The following is a 27,320-nucleotide window of genomic DNA, read 5'->3' on the forward strand; positions in this document are numbered from 1 at the left end:
CCCTGCTTGCCATCTCTCTTTTGATACAGACCAGGATATAGTCAGCCTTCTGAGCTGCAAGCGCATACTACTGACTCATCCTCAAGTCCTTCTCCGCAAAGCTGCTCTCAACAACAACTCCAATCTGTAAACGCATCTGGGATTACCCTGACCCAAGTTCAACATCTTGTGCTTGGCATCGTTGAATCTCATTAGGCTCCCCCGGGCCCACTTCCTAAACTTGTCCTGGTCCCCTTAGATAGCATCCCTTCCTTCTCTTATATCACCTGCACCATCCTGCTTAGCCTTATAACGCAGCCAAATCCTAGCGAGAGTACAGTATACAAACCCAACACCTACAATTGCACGTTTCCCACTTAATCCACTCTGACATTTCCCCCTTAGTCCTGTAACATTCATTATGAAACTTCTGTTAAAAGAAAAGACAGAAAGGAAAGACATACGAGGAATCATGCAATTACAGAGAAAAAAATTCAGAACATGAAAGGATTTGTAAAATGCGCTCAATAGCTGCGATAAAATATAAATGAATTAAGATCAACAGGAGACACCTGAGAAAAGTTCTGCACAAGCGCTTAGACTCATTTTCTGGCCATTTACCTCTTTGAAATCAGTTGCGCCATCCAAACAGTTTTTCCAGGTTTCTGCAACACTAGACAACATATCAATTACACATCTGTTAGAAAACATTTTCAATCCTTTGCACACCCTTGATGCCTAGTTTAAAATGACAGCAACTTACTTATAGACAAAATGTAAACAAACCTGTTGAACATTCTGTCAGCGTGATCGAACTTTCCATTCTGCAGACAGAGCATGTACTCCGGAGCTAGAGAGAAATAAAAAGGCATCACTTTTCTTCAAACCTTGCCCACTTCTGAGGCAACTGTCTGAACAGAGAGCACGTAAAAGCAATCTTACCAACTCTAACAAGGTAAAACAAAACATAACCCGGAGATGAATAGTGGCTCCCATACATGAACTTAGGTTCTGGCATTTCATCATACCGTGTCTGCAACATAAGAAGAAAGAGAGGTCTGTTTAGTATCAGTGCTCCCTCTTTCTTCCACAATTGCACTCACCATCTCTATAGATCTATTAAAAAAAGGGAGAGATGAGGGCCACCCGCTACGTTTCTTTTTCTCAAAGACAAAACGCTTGCTAGGCACTAATAAACATGCAGATTTAATCACATCAGTAAATCAATAAGGCACAAAGGTTGCTATAACTCATCACCCAGAATTATCATGTCTTGAGCTTTTTTCTTCTCTTACTTTCCACACACTAAGGCAGTGATATAATGTCAAAGCAGCATGAACAAAGACTTCCCTTTTTGCCTTTCACGTGAAGTTTACTAAGGTTATGGAAGAACATATTGATTGAACTCAACCTGGCACATTCCTTCCCGAGTTAACCTTTTACAGGTTATCCCTAAAACTCTAAATACCCTCTAAATAAAAAGCCTATTAGTGCAGTAAGTATGAGACAGCTAGCAGTTTGAGGAAACAGTCTAATCTTAGAAAGAAATCTTTATTTATTGTTATTGAAAACGTAATACTGATCATACTTGTACTCTCCAGAATTTCAAGAACCATTTATGATTTTAAAGTACTTTTTTTTGGTCCATAAAATGCAGCTAGTCTGGCAGTATTTTCTTTTCTAAGGCTTTATTAAAGACTAACGGAGGCTCCAAAACACGAAATACATTCTGTAAATGATTTGGGAATAGTTAACTTGCCCCAGCAGAAAATTATTTTATACAACAAATTGAAAGCAAAGGAACTGAGGACCTTCACTAATTGCATATTTGACTGCTTATGAAAAAGAATGCCTACTTATTTTGAGAAATGGAAGAAACTTATGCACTATTATCTGCATGTGGAGACTTCACGGTGCTCCAGTCTCCATAGATCCATATTCCCTCCCTTTGAAGCACACTCCCTCAAACTCTACGTTTTTCTAAAACGGAAATACTTTGCATTGCTGCCACTTTGCCATGCGTAATGAATTTACATATTTTACATTACACTTCTAAATCTTTTGGTCTTAAAGTTTTGTATTTCCAGTTATAGGAGTTATATGACTTGGTGGTTTTATAAAAAAAACAACCAAACATGCAGAACATTTAAAGGTACAATACATACAATGGTAGTGAGAGAGAAACTAGACTCAAATAATTCAAAATCAGTACTGGTAAGAATCAAACTGAAAACAAATGCGATGAAGTTTCATAGGCAAGTTTGCTTCTGATAAGGTTAACAGTTTGTTCACAGATCTGCACACTTCCCAAAGGTTGCTTGACAAAGTTTCTTCCATTGCCAATATGCACAAGGCCAAAAAAGTGCTGTAAAAGTTGAAGATATACATACCAATAATCTCTCCAGCCTCTCTTTATTCAGGGCACCAATCGGTTTACTAAGGTCACGGAATGTTTCAGGTTTTGTCAGATCTGAAAAAACAGACCATGAATTGCTCCTGCTAGAAAGGAATATGTTCTGGTCAATACTAAAAACAGGAAAACATCCTAACAATAGCAGAACAACAACAAAATCCACAGTAACACCCAAATTATTTTCTCTTCCCGCTAACTGCAAAAGAATAAATTCTTACTGTAAGTGCATACACGTATCCTTACTTCCCAGTAGTCTTATTGCAAATCTCTTGCTTAAGAACTAGTGATTGTACATACCTGACAGCTACTGCAACTAACGTCATCTGACACAATACACATGCTATCAGCTGCTAGCCAGTATAGTCTTCTTTCTACTTCTATTCAGCATGCTACAGTTCAAACCCACCAAACAGTCAGATTGCAGTATCTGAGTAGGTGCTTCCCCTGCTCCACTGGTTTTAGGGGAACACAATCCTCAAAAGGAAAAAGCTTCCAACACACATTAAAAAAGGCCCTTAAGCATGAAGCGTACTTAGACACAAGCCTTGTTAGCTTCTTTTTAACTTAAAATACTAAAAATCTGCCAGGAAATGTCACTGTATAGGTTCTTATGCACTTCTTAGAATGACAAGAAGTCTTTGAATGTTCAGTACTACTAAATTTTCAAAGTGACTGAACAGATGCAAAACACACTGAAAACTGAAATTTTTTAAACAGAAGAAGGGGAACAATTGAGGTATTTTCTCCATTGAACTCCAGAGTAAGAGTAAGCGCACAGGAAAACATCCAAGGTCAATAATGCCAGGTGCATCCAGATATACTTGGAACATCATACAGCGTTAACATGTTCCTAATGCCTAATTCCCTCCAAGATGCCAAGCATGATGCACTAACATGTCTTCTTGTATACACATACCTAACTCTGAACTACAGTAGTCTGCTATGATCCAGGGAAATACGGGATACTGGGAGAGATCGTTGCAGCTCCTATCAGCCAGATTGTTGAGATGAAGCAGATACTGGTAGTTTGATATATGTCCTCGCTGCCATTGCAACATATAACTCTCAGCTGTATGCTCCGCAATATGATTCTCTAAAATAAAACAAAACATTAAGGGCTTTGAGATTTGGAGTTACACTCATTAAATTTTACAGAGATTAACATTATTCAAGGTACTATAAAATAATTAATGGCATGGTAGTTTAAAAGAAAAAGTTAGAATTAAGTGGTGATTTTATGTTTCAATAGCTGCTATACTTCATACATTTTGTAAGACCTGGTCAGATAGGCCTAGAGAGTATTAAAACTGAACACGGAAACAATGGATGGGAAAGAACCTGATTGCTTATGGAGATATTGAAAAATATTTGCAGACCATGAACAGCTTTCTTGGTAAACAGACATCTTGTGGATTTAGAGTTTCTAAAAGCATCTCTGCTAGGAAACAAAATTAAATATATTTTTCTACTGGTCAGCTAAGAACGCCCACCGACAATACAGCAAGGAGCCATACATGTAAACAGAGTCCATTTTCAGAACAACTAATAAAGAGAGACTACTGGAACATACAACTTGACTACCACTCAAGAAAACAGGCATGAGGTACCCGAAGCTTCAATCTGAAGCAGTATGCAAGGACTCAAGAAATTCACACTGCATTACTCTCTATTCAGTGGCAGGAAATAAAGATATGCCTCTTCACCATATAACGACCCAGGAATGTTGATTTCATTCTGCACCTCAGTCTTAACATGAAATTCAAGAGGTTTCTTTGTTGTCTTAATTTTGTCCTCTGAGTTGCAGATTTAGCAATAGAAATGTGCTTTTTGGTCCTAACCATTCATGCTAACGATGCAGCACCTTGACAAGTGCCCGAAATAGCAGAACTGAAAGACTGTAACCACGGCAAGAAGCCCTCCAGTCAGCTTCCTCATCAAGTAATCGCAGTAAAACAACACCCTTGCTATAAAAAACGTTTTATGGTATACTTCTGGTATGCTTCTGCAAGCTTGTTTTACTCCCTTTCTGTTACTGGCTGCTCTTTCTCCTAGTTGAAGTCTTTAAATATCTCTTACCATTGTTGCTGCTGAAAGCTGCAATGTATTCAGAAGCTGAATAATTGAGATTTCTACAGAACAACAAAATTATTCAAATATTGCCACTAGAATTGCTAAGAAAAGGAATCCAAGTTAGCATGGGGTAGGCCTGTTTTAGCTAGGATGGAAAAGACATATTCCAATCTCCATCTTAGTACCTGAAATTCTGCAAATAGAAATTGGGAGCAACTTTGAAGAAAGGACCTTCCGCTGTCAGCGACAGCTACTGAGACATTAGAAACATTTTTGGAAGTTAAAAAGAGGTTGGGCCTGTTTCCTAATGTCCAATTTCAACAAGTTCCTCAAGACAGACCAAAGGACTGTTCAGAAGGGAATGAAAAAACAAAACACTATCCACTCTTCCGCTCTCTTGGACATTTTTTTTTTTTTTTAAATAGGAATGCAGTGACCTCTTTGGAAAGTACAGCTAGGCTCAAAGAAATTTCCACTGAACTGGAAGCTTTGACTTCATCAGTCCCTACGCTTGGAAATTTTTTCTTTGGAAAAAAAATAGATGATAAAGTTCTCCAGCAAACTATGTCTGATGTAGGGCAACAGTGTGCCATTATTTCAGTAACAGAGAAAGTCATGTCAGAATCTACCACCCTTTCAGTAACAAAGTGAAAACACTAAAACGGTTCTGAAGGTAAGTGAACATTCCTTTGTGGATTTTCCACTTTCCTCTGAGAACGCTCCAAGCTTTGATGAAGTGGGGAAAATGTTAACCAATATTTAGGCAAATTCATTAAAAGAGAACTAGAGTCCTGGTACAATAACAAGATAGTACAAAATTTACATGAACATTTTCAGTATTGGCAGTAAACACAAGTTCCAATGTTTCAGTCATAGCAGCATTCTAGGAAAAAAATAGTCTTTTCTCTGCATTTTCTCAGCTCATGTGATAGCATTTTTGAATGTTTCTGTTCATGATCTGCATAAGATACATTCACTTTCTAGGAAGTAATGAATAAAGGACTTAATAGAAATAAGAATGTAACTGTTTCAGAAGGGTAGATTTCATCATCTGTTGCTGAGCCTGAGGAAAGTTCAGATATTGTGTGTACACTTAAAAGCCATTTGTCTCTCCTAAGAGCAGCCTCTCAGAATCTAAAGAAGGGGGTATAATAAAGAAGGGGACAGACTCTTTAGTGGGGTCTGTTGTGATAGGACAAAGGGAAATGACTGCAAACTAAAACGGGAGATTTAGATTGGATATAAGGAAAAAGGGTTTTACAATAAGGTTAATGAGACACTGGAACAGGTTGCACAGAGACGTGGTGAATGCTCTGTCCCAAGAGATGTTCCCTTGATCTAGCTGTAGGTGTCTCTGTTCATCACAGGGGAGCTGGACTTGATGACCTTTAAGGGTCCTTTCTAACTCAAACGATTCTAAGATTCTTTACATAGACTTAATGAGGCAGGAGGGGAATCCATCCATACACAACACAATTCAGCCAAATGGATCTCATTTACTCTTTTCTTTTGAAGATAAAGTTTTTTTCTTTTTTTGAAGTTGCAGATTAAAAGAATCAGTTTTACTTGAATAACGTTATCTCAACTTTCATACCCAGCTCTTTAAATACAAAGAAAACATGCAACTTTTCAACATCCATTTTGAACTTTACTATTAAAAGTTGTTCTTAGGGCTACTACATCTGCTTATTCTTGTAATTCTTAAAATCAAGAGAGAAAAATCCAGACTAATTTCTCCTTGCGAGGAACTACAAACTACATTAAGAAATAAATGCTGCAAACCTATGTATGTTGCAATAAGGTAATAGAGCTCATCTCGATCTTGACAGTTGTAGAATTTCAAGTAGATGTCAGAACATATATCATTTTCTGTGCAAAACACTTCGAGTCCCTTAGAAATTAAAGAGGGGGAAAAAGTAAATTGAAAGCAGTTACTAACAAGCTATAACATTCATGCTTTTACAGAATATTCCAGTTACTAGTAGCCAAAACTTAGTGCCAGTCGTAGTTTTGCAAACACGCAAGTCTAATATTTTCATCTTTCCTACTTCCAACCATAACAATATTCAATTTACACCCAACCAAGCAAACAGATTAACAGCTGTTCATAGACAGGCACTACCTAGCTTGTTTAAGGGCAGGTAATGCACTTTTTTTTTTAGCGTAAGTGAAAGGAGCAAGGCAAGAGTTAATTTTTTTTTTTTTTAGTTTAAATGTGTTTTGAGACGTCTTGTTCAAGTCTGAAATTTCAGTGTAAACACTGAAAGCACAGAACTGAGGTTCCACCGCAGCACTGTCATCATCCCTCAGTCACATACAGCAGCGGTTCATCACTCCACATTAGTTTCAATCTAAACTAGTGATCAGACTCCCTCCATCAATCAATCCAGAGAGAAAATGCACCATGAGAAGGCAATTCATTCTATCCTAAGATAGGTGTTTGAGATAAATAGAATGAATTGCTTCCTGGAGGTACTCCCTTCTCTCTCCCCCTACACCAGCTGCTTATGAAGGAAGTTTTTCACCCTTGACAGAATTTACTTTTTCTGTTCTCATCTTTTTGACAACATAGGGAACTAAAACATCCCAAAATTGGAAAGGATTTTTCAGTGCTGTTCGCTATATAATCCACAGTTTTTAAAACTACTGCCTAACACTGCATACAATTTCAACCAGTCCATTTAAATAACTATATACACAGCATGTTAAAAAAAATATTTGAGCTTACCAGTGGCATTAGACCATGTCTTCTTTTATAGATGCGGCGTACAGTTTGCAGTGTTATTTGTACTACTGGTTTCTGTAGGGGGAATGGGGCAGGGGATGGAAAAGAAAAGATGGAGATATATGTTCTTCTACCTTAACCTTTCCAGTCAACCTGAAATTTCTCTGAACTAAAGACAGGAGCAATACAAAAGCTACATCCATCCACTTCACATTAGCAGTCAGTGGTTTTAAGCAGCTACTTAAAAAGAAGTTCATCTTTGCTGTAGGTTCTTGTCTGAGTTGCAAAGCAGCTTGAGAATAAATAACAACGCATCATCACCCAAATTTGTTGCCAGTAAGAATAATCAAGCAAAAGATGAGCAGAACACACAGAACTACATTAAAAATAAGGAAACCATCGGGTTAGTGGGCAAGACATTTGCCGATGGTGCCATCTCATGGACAGAAACTGAACGGCATTTAGTCATAATGAGCCATCACAATAAGCTAGAAACAGATTTTACTTGGAGGGACATGTTTTTGTATCTTAGAAACCTGCTAGGACTATTGCTGCTATTTCTGTGACACAGTTCCAAAGCAGCAATAAGTCTGTGATACAGACTCAGTTTTCCACTAGGGAAAGAAATGTTCAGATTTACAGAAAACCACTACCAGAAAACTTCCTAGCTAATACAAAGCGAATGAAAACTCTCACCAGGCAGGAACAGCACCACAGAGTAAGATTAGAAACTTATTGTAAATTATATGCTACAGAAAGTTATTTTAAAATATGAATGGAGAACAAGCAAAGGATATTTTATGCTCTGTCAGCAAGAGGTCAGTTTTAAGAAAATCAGCTCAGAATAAAACCTCAGAGTACTGAATATAAGAAAGCAGCATAAATTAAAGGAAAACTAAGGACCTTTTATCAGTAATGAAAATAGCCTTTCTGGAGATGTGCTCCACGTGCATTTAAGAGGAATAATACAAGAAATGGAAATTGTCCATTAGAGGAGCAGTGCGCTCACACCATATGCAAGACCACCTACGAGGCACTTACAGGATATCCATTAAGAGGCTGGAAGTACAAGTTAGCATCAGTAACACACACATGCCCTGGATTAGTCACCAGTGGTGTCACCATTTCTGCCTTACATTCCATACGCAGCGTTTCAGAAATGCTTTGAAATCTACAAGTGAAGAAAGGGAGTAAGTTTACCTCTGGTTCTTACATATACAGAGCTACTCGTAAATCCTTCAGGTTAGTTTATATATTTGGCACATCTGAACAGGGATGCTTTAGGCACGAAGAAAGTTCTTTGCTGAGAACTCTAACTGGCAGTGCAGAAAGGAAAGTTGCATGTTCTGTTTCATTCTCAGAGCAGTAACCCACTACTAAAATTGTCTTATCAGTGCTTTATTTGGCATATACTAATAGCTAACTTGGAACAAATTCATGGAAAAACAGAACAGTTTGAAGAGGAAAAGAATGAAAAAAGTAACACATACATCTTCACGACACAGAATGTCCTATCCTCCATACCAAATTGTTCAGAATATTAAAAAGATAAATCCCCAATTTAGACAACTTGTGCTGCCCAAAGAAGCACCTATTATGTAATGAAACCGAACACTAAATGACCGACAGGTAAAAAACATTTTCCCATAACAAGTTATTAGAAAGATACCTGTTTTTATCAAATGAAGTTCTAGCCAAACGGGATTGCAATATAGCAGTTATCTAATGCAAAAAGAAAAAAACAGATTAACATGGTCTATGATTGAAATGCAATCAGAATTTCATTAGAAACAGTAATACTCTGAAATAATCAGATACTTACCATGGCAGCTTGATCCCCCATCTTATCCAGACAAGAAGCCCTGTAGAGCTAAAGGACAGTGAACTAAGTGAAACAGCACTGATGTCTCACACAGCTCAAAGTCTATAGCAACTAGGAGGGCATTAGCATTCTTGTTGACTAAAAGAGTACTAAAAAAAGCTATTATTCTTTCTTTTTAAAGTTGAATACATTCACTCATTTTTATTGTCAAGTAATTTATTTGGCTATATACGATCACCTTACGTAGTAAAAAGCTAATGAGAGTAGCTTATAACAGATTTTAGAGCTAGAGAGAACTGCTGCATTTAAAAAACTAGATACTCCAAGAATTTCACTTTGAGAAAAAGTTACTTAAAAATACTTAAAGGAAGCTTCACATAAAATATCAAAAAAGATGCAGTGGAAAAGTGTGCAGTGATAAACGCATACCTGATGTAGAGTTTGCACAACATCTCCTAGTTTCCCGGCCACATCCAGTTGGAATAGGTGTTCTGTCTTACCCTGAAATCAAAAGCATTTTTACTACAAATAAGTTTAAAATACATCACAATGAAACAAAATTAAAATCAAACCTTGTCAAAGGACGCTTCCATTAGTTGCAGTATACATTTGAAAGACCTATGCAGAACTAGTTGTGTTTTTTATTTTATCTTTATAAATCTAAGTTCCCTGTGGTAGCCTCCTTGTGCAGTCCTTGATCAGTTACTAATATAATACAACATAACAGCTTTGAAGCACTCCATTTAATGTAACACCAACATCTTTAAGTGTAGAACAAGTACATACTCTCACTAGTTTAATACCACATATAGATGCAAATCAAACAATCATAAGAAGGCTTATGTTGGAAGAGACCTTAAAGATCACCTAGTTCCAACCTCCTTGCCACTAGCAGGTTTGGCACCCACTCAATCAGGTGTAAATATAGAACTAGTAAGTGCTCTGACTTGTGCATGACACAATCCATTTAGACAGCTAACGCATGCCTTTTTATACAAAATATTCCAGGCCACCAAATCTTGAAAGACTAAGCTTTATAAGGAATCATTCTCCTTAAAACAACTGATATCAAACTGGAATCATTCCAAATAGAATCACTGCACGTTTGGACTATTCCTTTATGAAAACCTCAGGAACATCAACCAATGTTCTCATTACTTTCCTCCACAAAGTTTCTCCAGCTCTCCTAAGCGTCATTTCAAAATATTTCTGGTTTTGACTTACATGTTAAAAATGCGTATAGATCAGCTGATAGTAACTCTTACTCATGACTCATCTACAGCAGAGATGGCTGGGATCCCTTGAAAACCCCTGAACATAGTATAAAGCTGCACTGACGCAATTCTGTAGGGTTCCGTTATTTCTTAAGTTAGACTTCTAAAACAGTGATCAGGAAGTCTACTTCAAGACACTGATCTGCATTTTCCATTTTGTGTTTGTATCTTCATCTACCTCCCATTTCAGATGAAAACCCCTCATTTCTTTACCTTGAAGCCTTAAACTCAACGATCTGAGCAGAAAGCCACAGAAGCAAGCTCTGGTTTCTGCCGTGAGCAAACTTTACCTGCAATTTCTTTGAACTGTGACCCATTCAGCTGGGAATCGTCAATTAAAACTGAGAAGAGATGCCCACTGAATATAAGCAGCCAGTTGTCTGTCTGATTATTGAGCCCACAGAGCTGCACATCAAGGTAACTAGCAAGAGACAAGTCTGTAGCACATATTCCAAAAAGTATCACGTATGCATTATGGAAGAATTCAGGCACTAGTTTTATCTAATATGCACAATTACATATATTTTGAAGTTTTATTGCCATATTCCTCAAATTACAGTTATCTTATTCTTCCATAATGGAGAGCATTGGTCTTTGCAGAATATTAGTTTGCTAAGAACAGTGAAAAACTGTATACTTACTCTTATTGTTTTATAGGGCGCAATAACATTTCTTTCTTTAATGAGAAAAACCTGAAAGAGCAAGAGACTGTTAGAGCTTTTGTCCAAAAACAAACTAACAAACAACAACCCACCAAAAAAAACCCAAAATAACACCTCTCCTCCCAACAGGGATAATAAACATAAGTCCTGATAGAGAAAGCTAAGAACACTGTTTAAGCAACCAAAATACTGAGTTGCAACATCCTGCTTTAGTTACCCTGGATGAAAAGCAAAAAAATAATGACCTTTTGTAGCTGCTGTGAAAGGGACGAGTGTTCAGGGCATTTCACAGGCTTACTTCGACAGTCAATTAATGAGTTTTTATTCCCATCATATGACCATCAAGGAGCTGCAAAACTGAAGGCAGTAAGCACAGCCACCAGCCTAACCCCATTCAACAGAATACTTCAGCCTGTTTTTTTTTTCTGGCAGCCTATGCCCCTAGGGTTCTGCCCTGAAGGGAATGCCCCTTCTCACAGAGGGGCCTCACTCCATGACTACTGCACGAGCCTTCTCAAATGAGCTCTTTCTACTGTCAAACATTTTGCTTCCAGTTCCAACAGCTACGAATGTTGTTTTCTTTCCCATCTTACAGCTTGCTTTTGAGCAGCTTTGTTTCTTTGACGCTACTCCCAGATCTGAAGAGGATCCTGCACTCAAAAACCCACACACGAAACCGCTCTCCTTCAGTTCCTTCTCTTCACAGCCCCTACAGAAAGGCTTAACTGTTCTCACAGTTCGTAGATGATCACCTTATCATTTATTGTCCAGAAGATGTCAAAAGCCAAAAAACAAGTCATGTTTTGCTCCATCTATAGGAAAGGCTCATACTTGCTAAAAATCTCTGACCCGAGTAAGACTCTAAATGGGTCTGAGCTCCACAAAACACAATAGACTGCATGACCAATTGTCTTTCGCTCCAATGCAAGCCTGAGACCTGCCCACTCCAATGGCCTTCTCACACACCAGACATCCACCCACTTCAGACACAGGGGTTGCTTAGGCCCATCCCCCGGTTTGCTTCTTACAGCAAGTAAAAGACCTGTGGGTCTGCACCCAAAGGCAAGCAAAAAGCTAAAAGCAAATATTTGGATTGGCCTAGCAAATGACGGTAGAGCGAGAGGACAGTGCCTGCCTGGACAGCAGTAGGACCCACAAGCAAGAAAGCTGGCCTTTGCCACACAACTCACAGTACTGACAAGCCACAAGAAATTAAATGGTATGCTCAGCATGCCCCTGTAAGTGCTACTTTAAATAATAATTAGCTCCTTTAATCTGACATCAGCTTTTACAGACCTGAACTAGGTTACAGGAAAATAAAATCAAGGAAAAGTCACGTGCTTTACACTCAGCTCTTATTACTGTACAATAATTAAATATTTTTCTACACTGAGAGCCCCAAATTCCAGATCATGTGGGAAAAGTAGACATTACACATCAAAAAACATAAAAGAAGCAGAGCAAAAAAATTTAGCATATTGTATTAATTTCCTATTTTGAAAGAAAGTTCTCCAATTCCATCTCAAGAAAAACTACTGAAAAATAAGTTCCTGTAATCCCAAATTATTTCTATTTACTGTACTATATAGCTATTAGCCTTTAAGTTACTTGTTACATAAAGCAAAGCTTCTTGTCCAACTATGGATTAACACTATTTTGAGCCTGAAAAAAAGAGGCAAACATGTTTAAGATGATCCGATTATTTGATATGTGCACTTTCCTACATGACAGAAATTCCACTCAGAAAAAACATTCCTAATGAGGACATTATTTATCACGAATACAATCTGTAAGTACTTCACACCTGACGTACCTTTATACAAGATACCAGCATGTATCATCAAAACATTTCAGAACATTTCCCCACTGACAAAGGATGACTGATACTCTACACAGGGGTACTAACAATATTTACCATTTTAAAAGTAATTTTTTTCCTAATTTTTTTTAATACTCATCTGTTCTTCAGAACATACATGAATTTTGTATGATACAGGGTTGAGTAATAAAAAGAGCAATGACATTAAAGACAACACTTCAGATTTATTTTTTTCCTTTATCACCTGGAAGTTTACATGGAATAATAAGACATACTTTAAAAAAAATAAAATAAGCCATTGAATAAACAAAATACTGTGAACACAATGAGCCTTAACTACACAGTACTCTTCAGAGAAGTACTTTCAAGATGAAATTAAGTGTACTGATTACTTTAACACAGGTCACAAACTTTTCCAGTGAAAATAAAATTAAATGCTTGAGTTCCTTTTTGACTGCCACAGCACTTAACTGAGCAAAGCTACCAAATTCAAGTCTTTTTAAACAGAAATTTTACAAATTTGCTACAATGTTTAAGTATTTCCCACCTCATTTCTGTTATTTCCTGAAATGAAAACATGAACTTTTTATTTTCAAGCATTGGAACACTTACCAGCTCCAATTAATCAAAGCTTGAAGTATATTCTGGTGGTTTTCATTAAGTACAAACGCGTTCAAGTCAATTGCAACTCACGACTGAAACCTGAATCCATGATTCAGGATAGCTACTAAAAATGATTTGGTGGACATACAGTTTATGAAAACATTATACTCTACTGAACTTAAAGAATTAAGATGGCTTTGCCATTACCAATACATGCTATAGAAAGAAGAAAACTATATCTAACTGCAGCAAGTCCTAAAGAATGATGATGAATAACCAGTTTAAGATCAGTCTACTCTCTTTTATTCAATTCTAAAATTGCCCTCAGCTCCATTATAATACGTACAGTGCAGAAAATTCCCTTTATCGAAGTAGTCCCATTAATAGAGCCACTAGCAGTTTAAAGTTTCCAGCATCAACAGCTTCACATTAATGTTAAGTTTTTGTTTACAGTCAATTTTTCATCCTAGAATTTCAGCTCTGAGAAACACACCGTTAAAGAACATAACCTCTCACATTTATACACTGAGACTGTTGTATGCAGCTCTTACCTGATTACACACAACAGAAATCCCTCCAGATGCCTCCCTAAAATGTAAATAAGACACTTAGAGATGGACATTTCAGCTTTAAAAAGAGTTAAGTGCATATACACAGTACCTCAAATTCACATACCATAAGAACGGGTTATTTGCTTCACTGTCTTCTGGTGCTTTTATACTAATGCAGTCTCTCAGTGGTATCTGTGGCAAGTAATAAAAACATACGTGTGTGTACACATAAATTGTACTCCTTGAAGGCAATCTTACTTTCCCAAGATGCTGTAATGTTGCACTGCTTACCTTGATAATGGGTTGGAGATTTTCATCAGGTTCAAAAATGATTGACTTTGAGCAGATTTTTAGAGAACCTCTGATTTTCCTAGAGGAAACAATAAAGAAACAGTTGTGTATATTTTGGAGATAGATGAGAGTGGAAGGTTTCCTGTAAATGAATGAATATAAAACTTTCGTACCTTTCATCTCTGCAACCTTTATTTATGATATGATTAGCTCTGTGCTGTTCAAAGTAATATTCTTCCAGGTTAAGAAGAAGCAGTGAAAACCTACAAACAAATAAATACAAATTATTCCTTCAAAACCAGAACACCATAGAACAGTTGACGTTCTTAACAAAATATATCAAGTGCTTGGGAAACGTTCACCATTATCGGTGCCCTGCTCCTCCCTCAACTTAAGAATGAATTAATTCTTTTAAAGAGCAAATCTGTGTGGAAAATTTGTGTGCACAAGAAGATGACCGCCTGATGCTCCTCCAAAAGATGTAAAGTTACATACTTCAGGCTGCTCACGTCTCAGGTGTGAGCTATCCTAGCACAGTCAATCTTTTAGAATAATAATTCATTTAACCCGCACCAGCATAAGCCATCTGAAATATGTGGTGACACAAGAGGTGGAGCAGGAACTAACAGCAAGGAACACAGAAATTAAAATCTTCCTGAAGCAAAGCCAAGTGACATTGGTTTAAAATGTTAAGTGAAAACCGCATGCGTGGTTTTTAGAACACGGCTGCATCACTCTAAGGATAACATCTAGCGAAGCATTACCTTCCTCTCCAACCACTTCTCTGCACTTCCTTTGTACCAGTGCTTGCTCAAATGCACAGAAAGTCTGTTTATGGACTAATAAACAAACCTCAACCAAAAAAAAAAGTCTGACATTTCACTGTAGGACTGCTGTCATGCCAACACTCTCACAAGGTAAACACAAACAGGCTAGCTTTGGTATAATGCAAACCTACATCCTTAAATAGCTTAAACAACTGCCTCAAGTAATTTGAGATTTACTAGCAGGGCGAAGCCATGCTCACCTACGAGTTTCAGTGGTAGGGAATGACTGAGTACTGGCACAGCAGGAGGAGCGGAAGTATCTTATGTCCTTCAGTCACAGGAACAACAGCTGCTTGTGCGTGGGGCTGCCCTGACAGGCAGAAGTACTTACCATTAGTCACATCCATGCTTTGAGCTAAGTTCTGTAATGGATTCGGGATGTGTTTTTACAAGAAACGCCTGTGACAATGCTGATCAGTGCCAAGCATCCCCAGAGCAGTATTTCACATTTCAATAGCATGCAGTAAGCGTGTCATGAGTTCACTAAATGAACTACATGCTAAACAGTCTGCTTGTTAAGAAAGCACGTTACATACTAGAAAAATAATCTTGTTTACGTAAGTTTTGTATTGTGACTGTGTTACACCAAACAGAACATAACAAAGGTTTGCTGTAACTACAAGTAGCAATGGATCTACATGTTCAAAACTGCTTCTCTTCCCAATAACCCCATGTCAAAGACACTGTCCTAATTCTCTGCTGCTTTTTCAAGAAGTCTAGTGTTTTATCGACACCCCTCCACTCCTGAAAACAAGTATTTTACAATGCCATTAAGAAAACATAAAAGTTACAACAGTATATACACATCAGCCTGTCTCTCCACTGCTAGTACTATAAAGTTCTTGAATATCTCCAGTTTCCAATGGAGTTTTAGGGCTTTGCCTTCACTCAGTTTCTCAGAAGACATAATATCAGTTGCCTTCTGTAATATATATATGCCTATACACTTTGCTTAGTATCCGCAAGCTGAAGTGATTAAATTTTAAGAAGTTAAACACCTTTGATTTGTTTGAAAAATATTCTACTACTTCATCTGGGAACTGACACTACGGACATAGCAAACAATCATAGAATCAGCTAGGTTGGAAAAGACCTACAAGATCATCCAGTCCAACCACCCACCTACCACCAATAACCCCACTAAACCATGTCTCTCAACGCTATATCTAAATGTTTCTTGAACACAATCACCTTCAGACCAACTGTGTTAGTGGTCCCAAAATCTTCTTTCAAGACAAACGGTAAGGCACGTTCCATAGAATCAATTTCTGAAATTCTCCATTTTTACACTGTTTCCTTTGTCTTCCCTTCACCTATTCTTTGGTGAAGTTCCACACATTTCTATAGTCTTTCATAATACACCTGTTGTCAACACATTTATTAGGCTTTCCTTTTAAGGTTTTAACAAGTGCAGGAATCAGTCATATAACCAAGATAAGCAATGTTTCTACATCAAAACACTGGCTACGTTATTTGCAGTGACCCCAACACACTTACATAAAATTAAATACATAAGCCAAGAGAGTTTTCTTTCAAATATTTCAGGATGATTCTCCTCTACCTAGAAAGCGCTCTGTCTTCATACTCAGCTTTTGCACCAACTCACCTTCCCAAAGCCAGAAGCGGGGGCCAAATGGGAAGGACTTGAGGTCTACTTCCCCTTGCATTACCCTCATTGCCACTGAATCTGATGTCTCTGTGAAACAGTAACGTCCAAGGCAGTCACAAAAACTCAAGATAAACGCAGCCATTATGAAGAGTTCAATTAGGTACCGTAGGAAACTAAGTTTTTTTCCCCCCTTTAAAATGCACTATTTACCTTCAGCATCCAGTCTACCATTTTAGTCTTAGTCTCTTTACATCTCTTCCACGTGACTACTCACTACTCAGTTTTACAAAGAAAGCTTTGCTGGAGACCAGCAGCCTCCTGCACTGCAACCTTCTGATCTCAGTTCTGCCGTCTTAGGACAAGCACATTTTGCCACATTTTGTTTTTCCCCTCATCATTCACAAAAGCTTCCAGCTGGTTCTGCAGCCTTTTCCAAGCATCCGTATGCTTCCTGCTGTTAGCCTACTGGCAAGTCCCTTTACCCAAACTGCCTTTTCCTTTAATATTTTCAGGCTATCGAGTCATTTCAGCAGACTGACAAGCCCAGACATCAAGTCCCTGAACATACAATCATCAATTTTTAAGCTAAGGCCTCTGCTACGATCAAGATGAACTTACAATGTCTCCAAAGATTGTCATAAAAACTGCACCCTTCAGAAATTCCTCCTCTCTCAGCCATACAGTATTCCTCAAATGACTTCACTGCTGTTTCACCAGGACCAAAGAACATATCACTTAAGAGATTATAAGCTAAGATGAAACACACTTCCTCCTTGAGTCTGCATGCTTACACAGATCAAGCTCTATTTTACTCTCTTCCAAGATATTACCAGCACATTCCAACTCCCTGGAGCTTTCTGCTTTTTCCTTTCCTTCTTCTGTCTTTCAGTTACTGACCTTCAGTTGTAGTTCCTCTCCACTTCCATTTCAGTTAATATATCTTTAAGTTTTATTTAGATACCAAAATCTTCAAACTTGTATTTCAACCGACTGTGATTGACTTACAAATCTAGACCAGTAAAAGTTACTACTTATAACAAACCTTGAAATTATGAAGCATGACCTGAAGAATAACCTGGATTTTTTTCAACTCTTATCAGTCCTTATAGCCTAAGAATTTGTATTTCATTTGTCTATTTTAGTGATCTATGGATTTCTCAAAAAAAAAAGAGAAATTGGGTTTCATCAAATATCATTATAGAACAGTCACAGCTTCTACCTTCACAAAACAGACTTTCTTCATGTAAATAAGTCAAAAGACATAGCCACTAATACTGTTTGTATCAGTAGGGTCTCTCATGAGGGCTATCACCACATAGGATGTTATCTCAGGACTGTCAGGAGGTTTAGCAAGTATTTACAGGTAACAAGGGAAAACAACACCCCCAGATATGCTGCATCAGTAGGTAAACAGTGTTGTGAAGGCCCTCCAAAAAATAGGAAATCTAGCACAACAGCTACACAGTAACAGCAAGGGGGATCTTCAACATGCAGAGAAGCAGATGGACTTCAGATGAACCAGCAACGTGACTGTCTTCCAAAGAACTAAAGAAGGTATTCTAAAGACACTTGTGGTATCAAGATACTGACATGCAAAATTTATGTGCTATCAGCTGTCGCACAGTCCTACAACAAGGATTGTATGCATGTTTGGTACACATCTAGAATAGTAATTTGATTCTTCTGTGTATGGCAAGGGAGAGAGCAGGAAAAGGGAAATCAAAACCAAACAGCAGGAAGAGAATGATACCCAGCATAAGATACCAACAAGCAGCATGTTAGTGGAGAATTTGTACTTCTTTTGGTCTTAAACCACTGAGCAGCTGTGCTACTGTCCATGCTGTGCAAGTCCATGAGTTGTCATGCTGCCCTGGCAGAAGAGCCTGGCACACAAAGCCAGTACCAAGCTACCTAACACCACGCACGGCTGCTCCCAGCCTACCCTCCCTTTTCCTCAAGTCTGACCCTAAAACACCAAAACAAAACTCAACCTCAGCAATCACTCAGGCAAACATGTTAACAAGGTCTTCCAGTGAGAAGTACCGGACAACTTAAGTAATGTAAGTGGCTTGACACCACACTCAAAAAAAACACGAAAAATCTATTCATAGCAATATCTTATCCAAAAACAACAACAACAACAAAAAAAAACCACCCAAACCAAAACAAAAAAAAAGCCCAGTTCAACCACAAACAGGAAGTATCAACTGGAAAATGCACACCACCACCACACCTAAAATGATTTTTTTTCTTTTCAAATTATCAGCAAGAATTAGTATCTGGAAAAAAAAAAAAGAGTTCTTGTTTTAATACAAACACTCGTTTTTAAATTTAAAAAAAAAAAAAAAGGATCTTCTGTATGTGGCTGCTGCTCTCATAGTTTCAGGCAAACACAAAAGGATGAAGTTTGAGGTAGTTGTGTGATCATCAGCAAGAGGTTCATTCTAACCCACTTTCAAAATGCGTAATTCAACTGTTACTTGAAACTTCCTACTTACAAATGATTTCATTAGCATTTATTAAAGATATTATTTCTCTAAGAAGACATGTTCTCTTGAAATGCTCATGGAAAGCAACTCAAGTATCTGCTGATGCAAAAACCTTTGAAATCAAGCAGTAAAACTCACAGCTTAGCATACTGTAGGATACATTCATGCTGGCTTCATAATACAGACATATTTCACAGGCTTACATTCACGTTCTTTGTGGCTACCGTGCTATTTAATTGCTCACAACAAACTGATACGGTCAGTAAGCCACAGGCATTTCTTCTGGGTTAGTTTACTATTTCTTCTTCACATATTGAACTTGACATATTAAACTGCTTTTAAGAGGCAATATATTAATTTGAAAATGACAGAGATGGGCAAAGGAAATTTTCAAAGGAAGCTCAGATGTCGTTAAAATATCTCTATGGAGTGAGAGTTTCAAAGATGCTCACTGCCTTGTATTTTAGCTTCTTAGCAGTCTAGTCTTTATCCTCAAACTCTTGCCAATAGCAAGTAAGATTGAAAGGAATCTTCTCAAAAAAAAAATGTTACGTGCATAAAGCATTTGATCATTTCAAAATTTGAAGAACATAAGCTTTAATAGCTTCACTGGTCCAACCCAGCCTGCCAACTTCCTACGCCCCACAGTCTGCTTAAAGCTGTGGAGACAACTCACTTCCAATTGAAGAAACCATCAGATTAGGAAAGAATACACGCTTCCATTTAGAGCTGTGGAGTTTCCCCAGGATGGTTTGCCCCGCTTGAATAACCTTTATGAGTTCAGGGAAGGGAACAACAAGGACCAGAGACCATGCAGTGTGAAGGGGTTGTGACAAGAACAACGTGGCCAGAGATGAGACCCTTCTGCTTGGTGGGCAGCTGTGTGGTCAGACACAGAGAAAGCAGCAGTTTCACTTTCCAGGATAGAATGGATCAGTAGTCTTAATCTTTGTGGTGGGTGGAAGGGCATTTAAGCTGCTACATCTCAGATTTAATGCAAACCTTCCATCTGAGACCAAAAGCAGAAGCAGTCAGGAGAGATTAAAAGAAGGAACTTTACTAAAAGCCCTAACAGCATTTGCATCAGAGCATCTTGATAACCACCCACATCCACTGGTGTGAGTCCACTGAACCTTGTGGAGCAAACAGTTAATCTTTTAACTGTTTGAGCTTAGAAAGTATCTATGCTTACATGTAAATTAAAACGTGCCAATATAATTGGATGAAGACATTTTCATATTCTGGTTCTTGTGTTGTCCCAGAAAAACAATATTAAGAAAATCTGAAAGATCCGGATGGAAGTAATGTGGAAGTAGCTACAGGAAAAGAACAAAACAAAGCACAAGCACCTTGCCAAGGAAAGCAAACGTTAATCTAGTTCATCTACAGGAGTACTGCGTACCACAGGTGAGGTTGGTAAACAAAGCAGTGAAGTACTCTGGTTTTCTGTTTATTTTTTACTTTCTCATAAAAGAGCCCATATAATTGCCACTCAGAAAAGGGCTGAGGGATACAAGTCAAGAACACACGCAAGACACATACAAAAACTAGGCAGCATGCTAAGTACCAGGAAAACACTAGCAAAGCGTAACCTCACATGATGTCATCTCCTAAACACAAGTTTTGGGAACCCAAATTACACCCCAAACATTCCTAGCATTGTTCAAAGTATACAGCACTGAAACCAAAAGCAGAATTCTTGTTGTACCAACCTCAAATGCTCAAGTCCTGCCAAAATGCTATGAAATACCCCCCAGTAGAGTGAGTTTTAATCGTGTTTGAGAATTTTACTGCTATATTGCTTAATGTGCGCATCCTTCTATGCTTCAGTTCTCAATGAACTGAGCTGAGCTCCAGCAAAAGACCCTCTAAGGTGTGAGGGAACCAACCCAACAACAGCAAAAGGAAACCAACCAACTCACCGTTTATTTTACACACCAATGTCACCCACCAACTGAAGCACCAAACCAGTTCTAAGCGGACACAGGAACAAGCGTGCAGGGACACATCTCAGCAAAATTCTATTTATACCACCCAGAAGAGAAACTAGCCCGCTGATACTGCTTTAATTTCTTAACCGTGATTGCATCGTTCTATTGCTCCTATTTCCATCACTTCATTGTACATGCTGGAAAACCACTGGGGCACAATGCCTTCAGGTGTCTGACTGGAGGGCAGTCACTTCACCAGATACTGGAAGCACAGTCTTGATAATGGAAGTACATTGCCAAGGTCAGAGCAGGTCACCCACTTCAGTGGCAGTCTATGGCTACTTAAACTAGCTCTAACAGCAAATCTCCTCTTAAGAGCAGAGCATCTGTAGGCCAGCTGTAGGACTCATTTGCTGATGTTTGAATAAAAGCCTCCATTTGTCCCAGGAGGATAAGATAAGGATACAGATTTAAAACAAAACAAAACACCAAGCAACCACCACACAGATGAACCTGCAGGACCTACACACTGCCAGTACATCACCTTGCATGAGTGATGTTTGCGGCAGAACAGATCAACTCCAGCAACAGGAAGCCAAGCAGGTGAACCAGCAGGTCTATTTATAAATGACCCATGTAGCAAGTGTTAGAAACACCTGTGGTTGGGCACACAGCCAGCAGAGCCAAGAACTCAAAAGGTAAAGAGAACAACAAACTCAGCAAAACATCGCATCACTTAATTTCAATTCTCTAAACTAAAGTTAATTGGGGAAAAAAATATATATATTCCTACTCATGAACGCTGGCTATTTTTAAAGGTTGCATTGGGTATGCATGCACACAATTAAGAAGAGACACAATATCTCTTTTTTTTTTTTTAAACTCTGAACACTTAGGAAAAGTGAAAAAAGATGTCTACTAATATAGGTATGTTTGAAGGGGAAACTGCTGCCAGAATTAACTCAGTAGGTAGATTGGTTTATTTAAAGGAAAACCCCCTCTCTGTTCTCAGCGTACAAACAAGGCATTTTAGAATTACCTTGTTTTCTCCTAGAAAATAACACAGGCAGAAAAGTAGGCTTATGTAATCAGATATTAATTCAGTCCAACTAATTAGTTCAGGGTTTTTCTCTTACCACTTAGAACTGGTCCTCCTTCCTCCCTCCCTCCCCCAAAGCAACTATGTAAGAAGATTAACTTTTTACTCACTGTTTCACAGTACTCTTAACCAGAACTTCCACAGCTCACACATTTACATACTGCTTTATAAAAGTAAACAAACAAACAGCAAACAATAAACCCACGTGTGAAACACTATTACCACAAAGTTTCAAGTCCCAGTCAACTCAGTATGAAATAAGTACATGGAGGTTACTTCAGTCAGGAGAAGCTTTGGGGCAGGAGCCAGCGTCCCTCCAACAAGTACCCAACAAGGCTAAAAGAGAAGCTCTCAGCGCAACCCCTTCAAGAGAGAGAAGTAAACAACTTCTCCGTGCTGCTTTAAGGCAGGTCTGCCACAAAAGGAGAACAAGAGGCAGGATTACATACTTCTCATTCAATATTTCAGAGCCAAAAGCTCTTAATAGAGCTTAAGAAATGTTTTTAAGATTTCCTTTTTTTGAAAAAAGATAGGCACAGGAAGAGAAGGGGGGAAAAAGAGCTGATATAAAGTACAAAATATATGCAAATTTGTTTTACACGTATCAAGACGATACATGTATCTTCTTGAAGAAACAGAGAAATTAATTTGCAAATATAGAGATAGGAAAAGCTGCGGGTGCAAACAATGACAAAATTCATCTTCCACGAAATCCTCAAAATTGCAAACTCAAATAAGACAGAAGATCCTAAAATGCTTCCAAGGAACTTTCCATAACTGAAAATCAGCAACACTGACAGACACTGTTATGCTGGTTTCACTTTCAGTGCTTTTAGGAGAAACTTAGATCCCTCCTGGACCTTTGGAGCACGTGTGATGAGTTGTTGCCAATTCTCAGCTTCTGAAGAAGGGGAGACCAGTTATGGTAAGCCCTGAGCAGAGCTAACAGTTATGGTTCTAGCATTCCCTACACTTAAGATGTTTGACTTCAAAATTAAAAATCCTTCTCCTCCTTCACAGGAAGTGGGGGGGGGGGGGGTCTGCCTCCTACAGCATGGCAACAACTGGGGAGCACTCGAGCCCACCAGGGCAGTGAGACACTACTCTTACCTAGTAGAGCTCTCCTTCGTGGTAATATGAAGATCAGAAGGGGCTTTGAAGCTTTTTGACAGCCAGATGTAGGTAAGGCACGTAAAAAAATAACTGTGTCAGTGGCTAAAAATAAAGAGTGCATTCAGGATTTACACAGGCACGTGTGGTACGGCCTGCTCGCAGGTTCAGTTAGTCACAGGAACACAACACAGCAACTGCAGTCAGTCGGCAGGAAGAGCAGCTGCATTTAGTGCTCTAGGAGCTGCCAGGGAGCCTGTAACATGAGGGCTGACAATACGCTGATCAGCACGTTCAGGTAAATAATAAACAGCATGTACAATGCAACAGGCGTTCCACGCTACGAGCAAAACCGAAAACAGGAGCTTACACGCAACTCTATTTTTCCAGCTTTAACCTGCAGCCCTTTCAGCCTCAAGTCGGGGCAATCGATGAAAGCAGCAGTAACAAGGACGCCGAAGGCGAGCACCCCAGCCGCCCCTTCCACCCAGCGCTCCGCTGGGGCCTCCCGCAGGCCCGCGCCCCTCGGACCGGTGGGAGCCCGCTCCCGCGCCGAGGCCGAGCCTGGGGGGCCGGGGCCGGGCGCTCACCTCTCCTTGGAGTACAGCTCCCGCTCCTGCCGCCGCTTGCGGATGAAGGCCATGGAGCCGCCCGGCCTCAGTGCGGCCGCAGCACGCCACGCCGGGCCGGACCCCGCCGCGCCGCGCCTCAGGGAGGCGGGGAGAGTAGGGCGGCCTGCAGGAGGCAACCGGTCTGGCGGGCCCGGCTAGGGCCGCCCGCCCCGCTTATACGGGCGGAGAGGCGGGGAAGGGGAAGGGCGGCTGCCGGCACCGGGCTCTGCGCCCTCGCCCGGGCTGCGGCGTCTCTGCGGCCGCTCGGGGCCTCCTCTGGGCTTCTGAGGGGCAGCGCTCACATCGCTCCCTCTCCTCCTTCTTCTTCCTCAAAACTAACGCCGCGTTGTTTTTATTGTTGCAGATACGGAGGTGCCACCCTGGCTGTTGAAATGCGAGAGCAGGGTGACGGCGGGCCCGGCGTCCCTGCTGCATCCAGGGTGGCGGGAAGCCTGCACCGAAATTTGTTTTTAAGTGCATGAAAGCAGCCTGGTTCTGCTCCTGTCCACCGGGCGCATTCAGTGTACTTCCTCGGGGGTGAGCACAGGAAAGGACAAAGTGGGTTGAAAACCTCCCTCAGCCTCACCTGTCATTGCGTAGGGCTGACCGAAGGCTTTCCTACTCAGAGCCGTTATTAGGTGCAGCTCTAGCATCTGTGAGTGTTTTGTGACAGTTTTGTGGAGGTTTCTGTTGCAAGCCTTCTCAATTGCACGTGCTCATGCTATGTACTCTTTGTTATATATCAAAAGAGCTTACTTACTTGCATTTAAATAAATAATTGTAAATATAATGCAATTGATGTGAGATTCCTTTTGCCCATGATGTGACAGATGCTGTCTAGGTAGGAGATGATGCAATCACAGAATGGCTTGGGTTGGAAGGGACCTTAAAGCCCACCCAGTCCCATCTCCCTGCTGTGGGCGGGGCTGCCCCCCACCAGCTCAGGCCGCCCAGGGCCCCATCCAACCTGGCCTTGAGCACTTCCAGGGATAGGGCATCCACAGCTTCTCCGGGCAGCCTGTGCCAGTGTCTCACTGCCCTCTGAGTAACATATTTCCACCTAACATCTAACCTCAATCTCCCCTCTTTTAGTTTAAAGCCATTCCCCCTTGTGCTATTGCTATAAACGTATAAACTCTCTTTAAGTACTTAAGGCTGTGCTGAGGTCTCCCAAAGCCTCCTCCAAGCTGAACAAGCCCAGCTCCCTCAACCTTTCTTTGTAGAAGAGGGATTCAGCCCTCTGATCATCTTTGTGGCCCTCCTCTGGGCCTATTCCAGCAGCTCCACATCCTTCAGCCAGATGTTCAAAACCTAAAAGACCTCCATAGAGGAGAGCTGAATAAAATTCTGAATGCTTTAGTTCATGTAACTGCCTCTGTGTCTGAGCAATCTATAATGCATGTACTGACACAGTCCCCTGTGAGATAGGAAAATACTATTTGCATTTTTGTTAAGTAAAAGAAAATTGAGTTGCAGAGGGGATGTGATTTTTCACACAGGAATAAAAAGAATTATAGGCTTGTCGGCCCCAAGAGTTTAATCTAATCTCTGCACTGAGGCAGATTCAGATATATGTTGATCCATGTTCTTCAAACATCTTCAATTTGTGCACCCATGAACATGAATATGAGAACAGTTGTATATGCTTAGATTAGGTTTGCTTTGCGTATTTGTTTTTCAGGGACCTCTCTGGAGTAGTTCACAGAATATAAGGAGGCCGTGGATCACGATTTGAAAAGTAGCATCACTCACAAAGAAATGTTTGTCTAATCGATTTATAAAAACACCTATTTGAAGGAAAGCTACAAGACTTGTATGTAGATTGCAACAATGCTTACCTGCATGAAAATATATTTGTCCTGTATCAAACTTGAATTTTCTTGCTGCATTCCTTGTCATACTCCCAATAAAAATGAACATTTTTTATATTCACATATTTTTTATATTCACATATGTTTTTATAACTGTGTGTGTTAAAATGTATGCATATTCATTTACACAAGTGTTTGTGTGTGGATATGTATATTATCTTCTCATAGACAAAACAATGTTGCTCACTTTCCTAGACTACATTAATTAAATAACTTATTCTTACTGCTCTTCTCTAGCATTTTCCAGTATGATTTTTGCATTTACCTTAAGGTATAACACCTCTTTGAGCAGTCCAGCTGAGACATCAACACCAGCTAGAGTGTAGGAATTACATTATTACATTATTAGATGTAAGAGCAAATTCTATCAGTACATCCCAGAAATAATTTGCTTCTGTGATTGCTTCTGTGACAAAAACCTTACTTCTGCTGAAAACCTTTTCTAATGTATTGCCACCCAGTTCTCTCATTTTTAGACTGTGCATTTGTATTCTCAGGTGTAACATTTTGCCTTAGCCCCGATGATTTAATCCTGCTAACTTTTAGATACTTATCCAAGTAACAGAACTGATTTTGAGCTCTAACTCTGTCTTACAGTTCCCAAGTTGGTGAAAAACTTTTTTTTTTACATATTTATATTCTGTTATATCTTGCAGATCATTAAAGGGACAATTGAGTGGAGCAGAAATGACAATATATCCTTATGGGATCTTGCTGAAAATGTTCTCCAGGTTTGTTTTTTGCAAGGAGCATGCCTTCTGGTTTTGATTTCATGAAAACTGTATTTCATGAAAATTGTATTTACTTTGCTTTTTGTTTTAATAAAACTGTCATGGGACAGTCTTTGACTTATTCTAAACTCAAGATCTATGACACCTGTTTTTCTACTGACTCAGGGAAATTGATTGAAAAAAAGGACATTAGATTAGTGTGAGATCACTTATTCTTGACAAACCTATGTGAACACATTTTTTTAGAATATCTCTCAGGGTTAAAATTAATCTAGATTGCTTTCGTTGTGCTTTCCTTATACACATTTTATCCTTTTCTGGGCTCCTTGAATCTGCATAGTCTTTTAATAATTCACATTATTTTTGCTATATTAAACCAAATTCTTCAGGCCCTATTAACTTAAACACATATTATTTAAATAGTTTTTAACCCATTTCTTCTCTTAATTCTTTTCTAGGATAAACTTAAGTAAGTATCTGGGCACTTCTAATATATTCCCAGAATATTTTCTTGTTGCTTTTTATATCTCTTTTTACTTCATTTTGTACTGCAGGCTTTGTGATTTTATTCTTTTATATTACTCTTCTATGTCCCTTTATTATGAGTTTTTTTCAAATCCTTGAAGTGCTCTTAATGTGACTTTAACACAGTCTACCTAAGCTTCCCCTGCTTCCTTTTGTTAGCATCAAGATAACTTGCTATTGTATGTTTAATTAAAAATGAGTCTATTGTTCTCTGTAGGAAATCTAGGTTAGCTTTAAATTACTGAGCTGCGGCCTAGCCCATGCAGAAAGGAGGTTAATTAACTCATATAGAATGGTATGCTTTTATG

General features: G+C 39.2%; 1 protein-coding gene and 1 long non-coding RNA gene across 2 annotated transcripts in view; one reads left to right on the plus strand and one right to left on the minus strand.

The window, feature by feature from the left end:
• Window positions 1–24,078, minus strand: part of NSMAF (neutral sphingomyelinase activation associated factor) — a 37,755-nt gene extending 13,677 nt beyond the window's left edge. The window contains exons 1-17 of the mRNA XM_021386463.1: window positions 23,865–24,078; window positions 14,383–14,472; window positions 14,210–14,288; window positions 14,043–14,110; window positions 13,919–13,955; window positions 10,925–10,975; window positions 9,439–9,510; window positions 9,010–9,057; window positions 8,857–8,909; window positions 8,229–8,358; window positions 7,191–7,262; window positions 6,245–6,353; window positions 3,309–3,485; window positions 2,370–2,449; window positions 922–1,012; window positions 766–829; window positions 601–652 (exon numbers count right to left, since the gene is read on the minus strand). Of these exons, the coding sequence (XP_021242138.1) occupies window positions 601–652; window positions 766–829; window positions 922–1,012; window positions 2,370–2,449; window positions 3,309–3,485; window positions 6,245–6,353; window positions 7,191–7,262; window positions 8,229–8,358; window positions 8,857–8,909; window positions 9,010–9,057; window positions 9,439–9,510; window positions 10,925–10,975; window positions 13,919–13,955; window positions 14,043–14,110; window positions 14,210–14,288; window positions 14,383–14,472; window positions 23,865–23,917 (1,326 nt within the window). The 5' untranslated portion in view covers window positions 23,918–24,078. The remainder of the gene's footprint in view (window positions 1–600; window positions 653–765; window positions 830–921; window positions 1,013–2,369; window positions 2,450–3,308; window positions 3,486–6,244; window positions 6,354–7,190; window positions 7,263–8,228; window positions 8,359–8,856; window positions 8,910–9,009; window positions 9,058–9,438; window positions 9,511–10,924; window positions 10,976–13,918; window positions 13,956–14,042; window positions 14,111–14,209; window positions 14,289–14,382; window positions 14,473–23,864) is intronic.
• LOC110393537 lies at window positions 23,363–24,675 on the plus strand. The gene is made up of 2 exons (XR_002435030.1): window positions 23,363–23,572; window positions 24,250–24,675. It is a non-coding gene; the product is annotated as an uncharacterized LOC110393537 (long non-coding RNA).

This window comes from Numida meleagris, chromosome 2 (assembly GCF_002078875.1).
Source record: "Numida meleagris isolate 19003 breed g44 Domestic line chromosome 2, NumMel1.0, whole genome shotgun sequence".
Taxonomy (NCBI): domain Eukaryota; kingdom Metazoa; phylum Chordata; class Aves; order Galliformes; family Numididae; genus Numida; species Numida meleagris.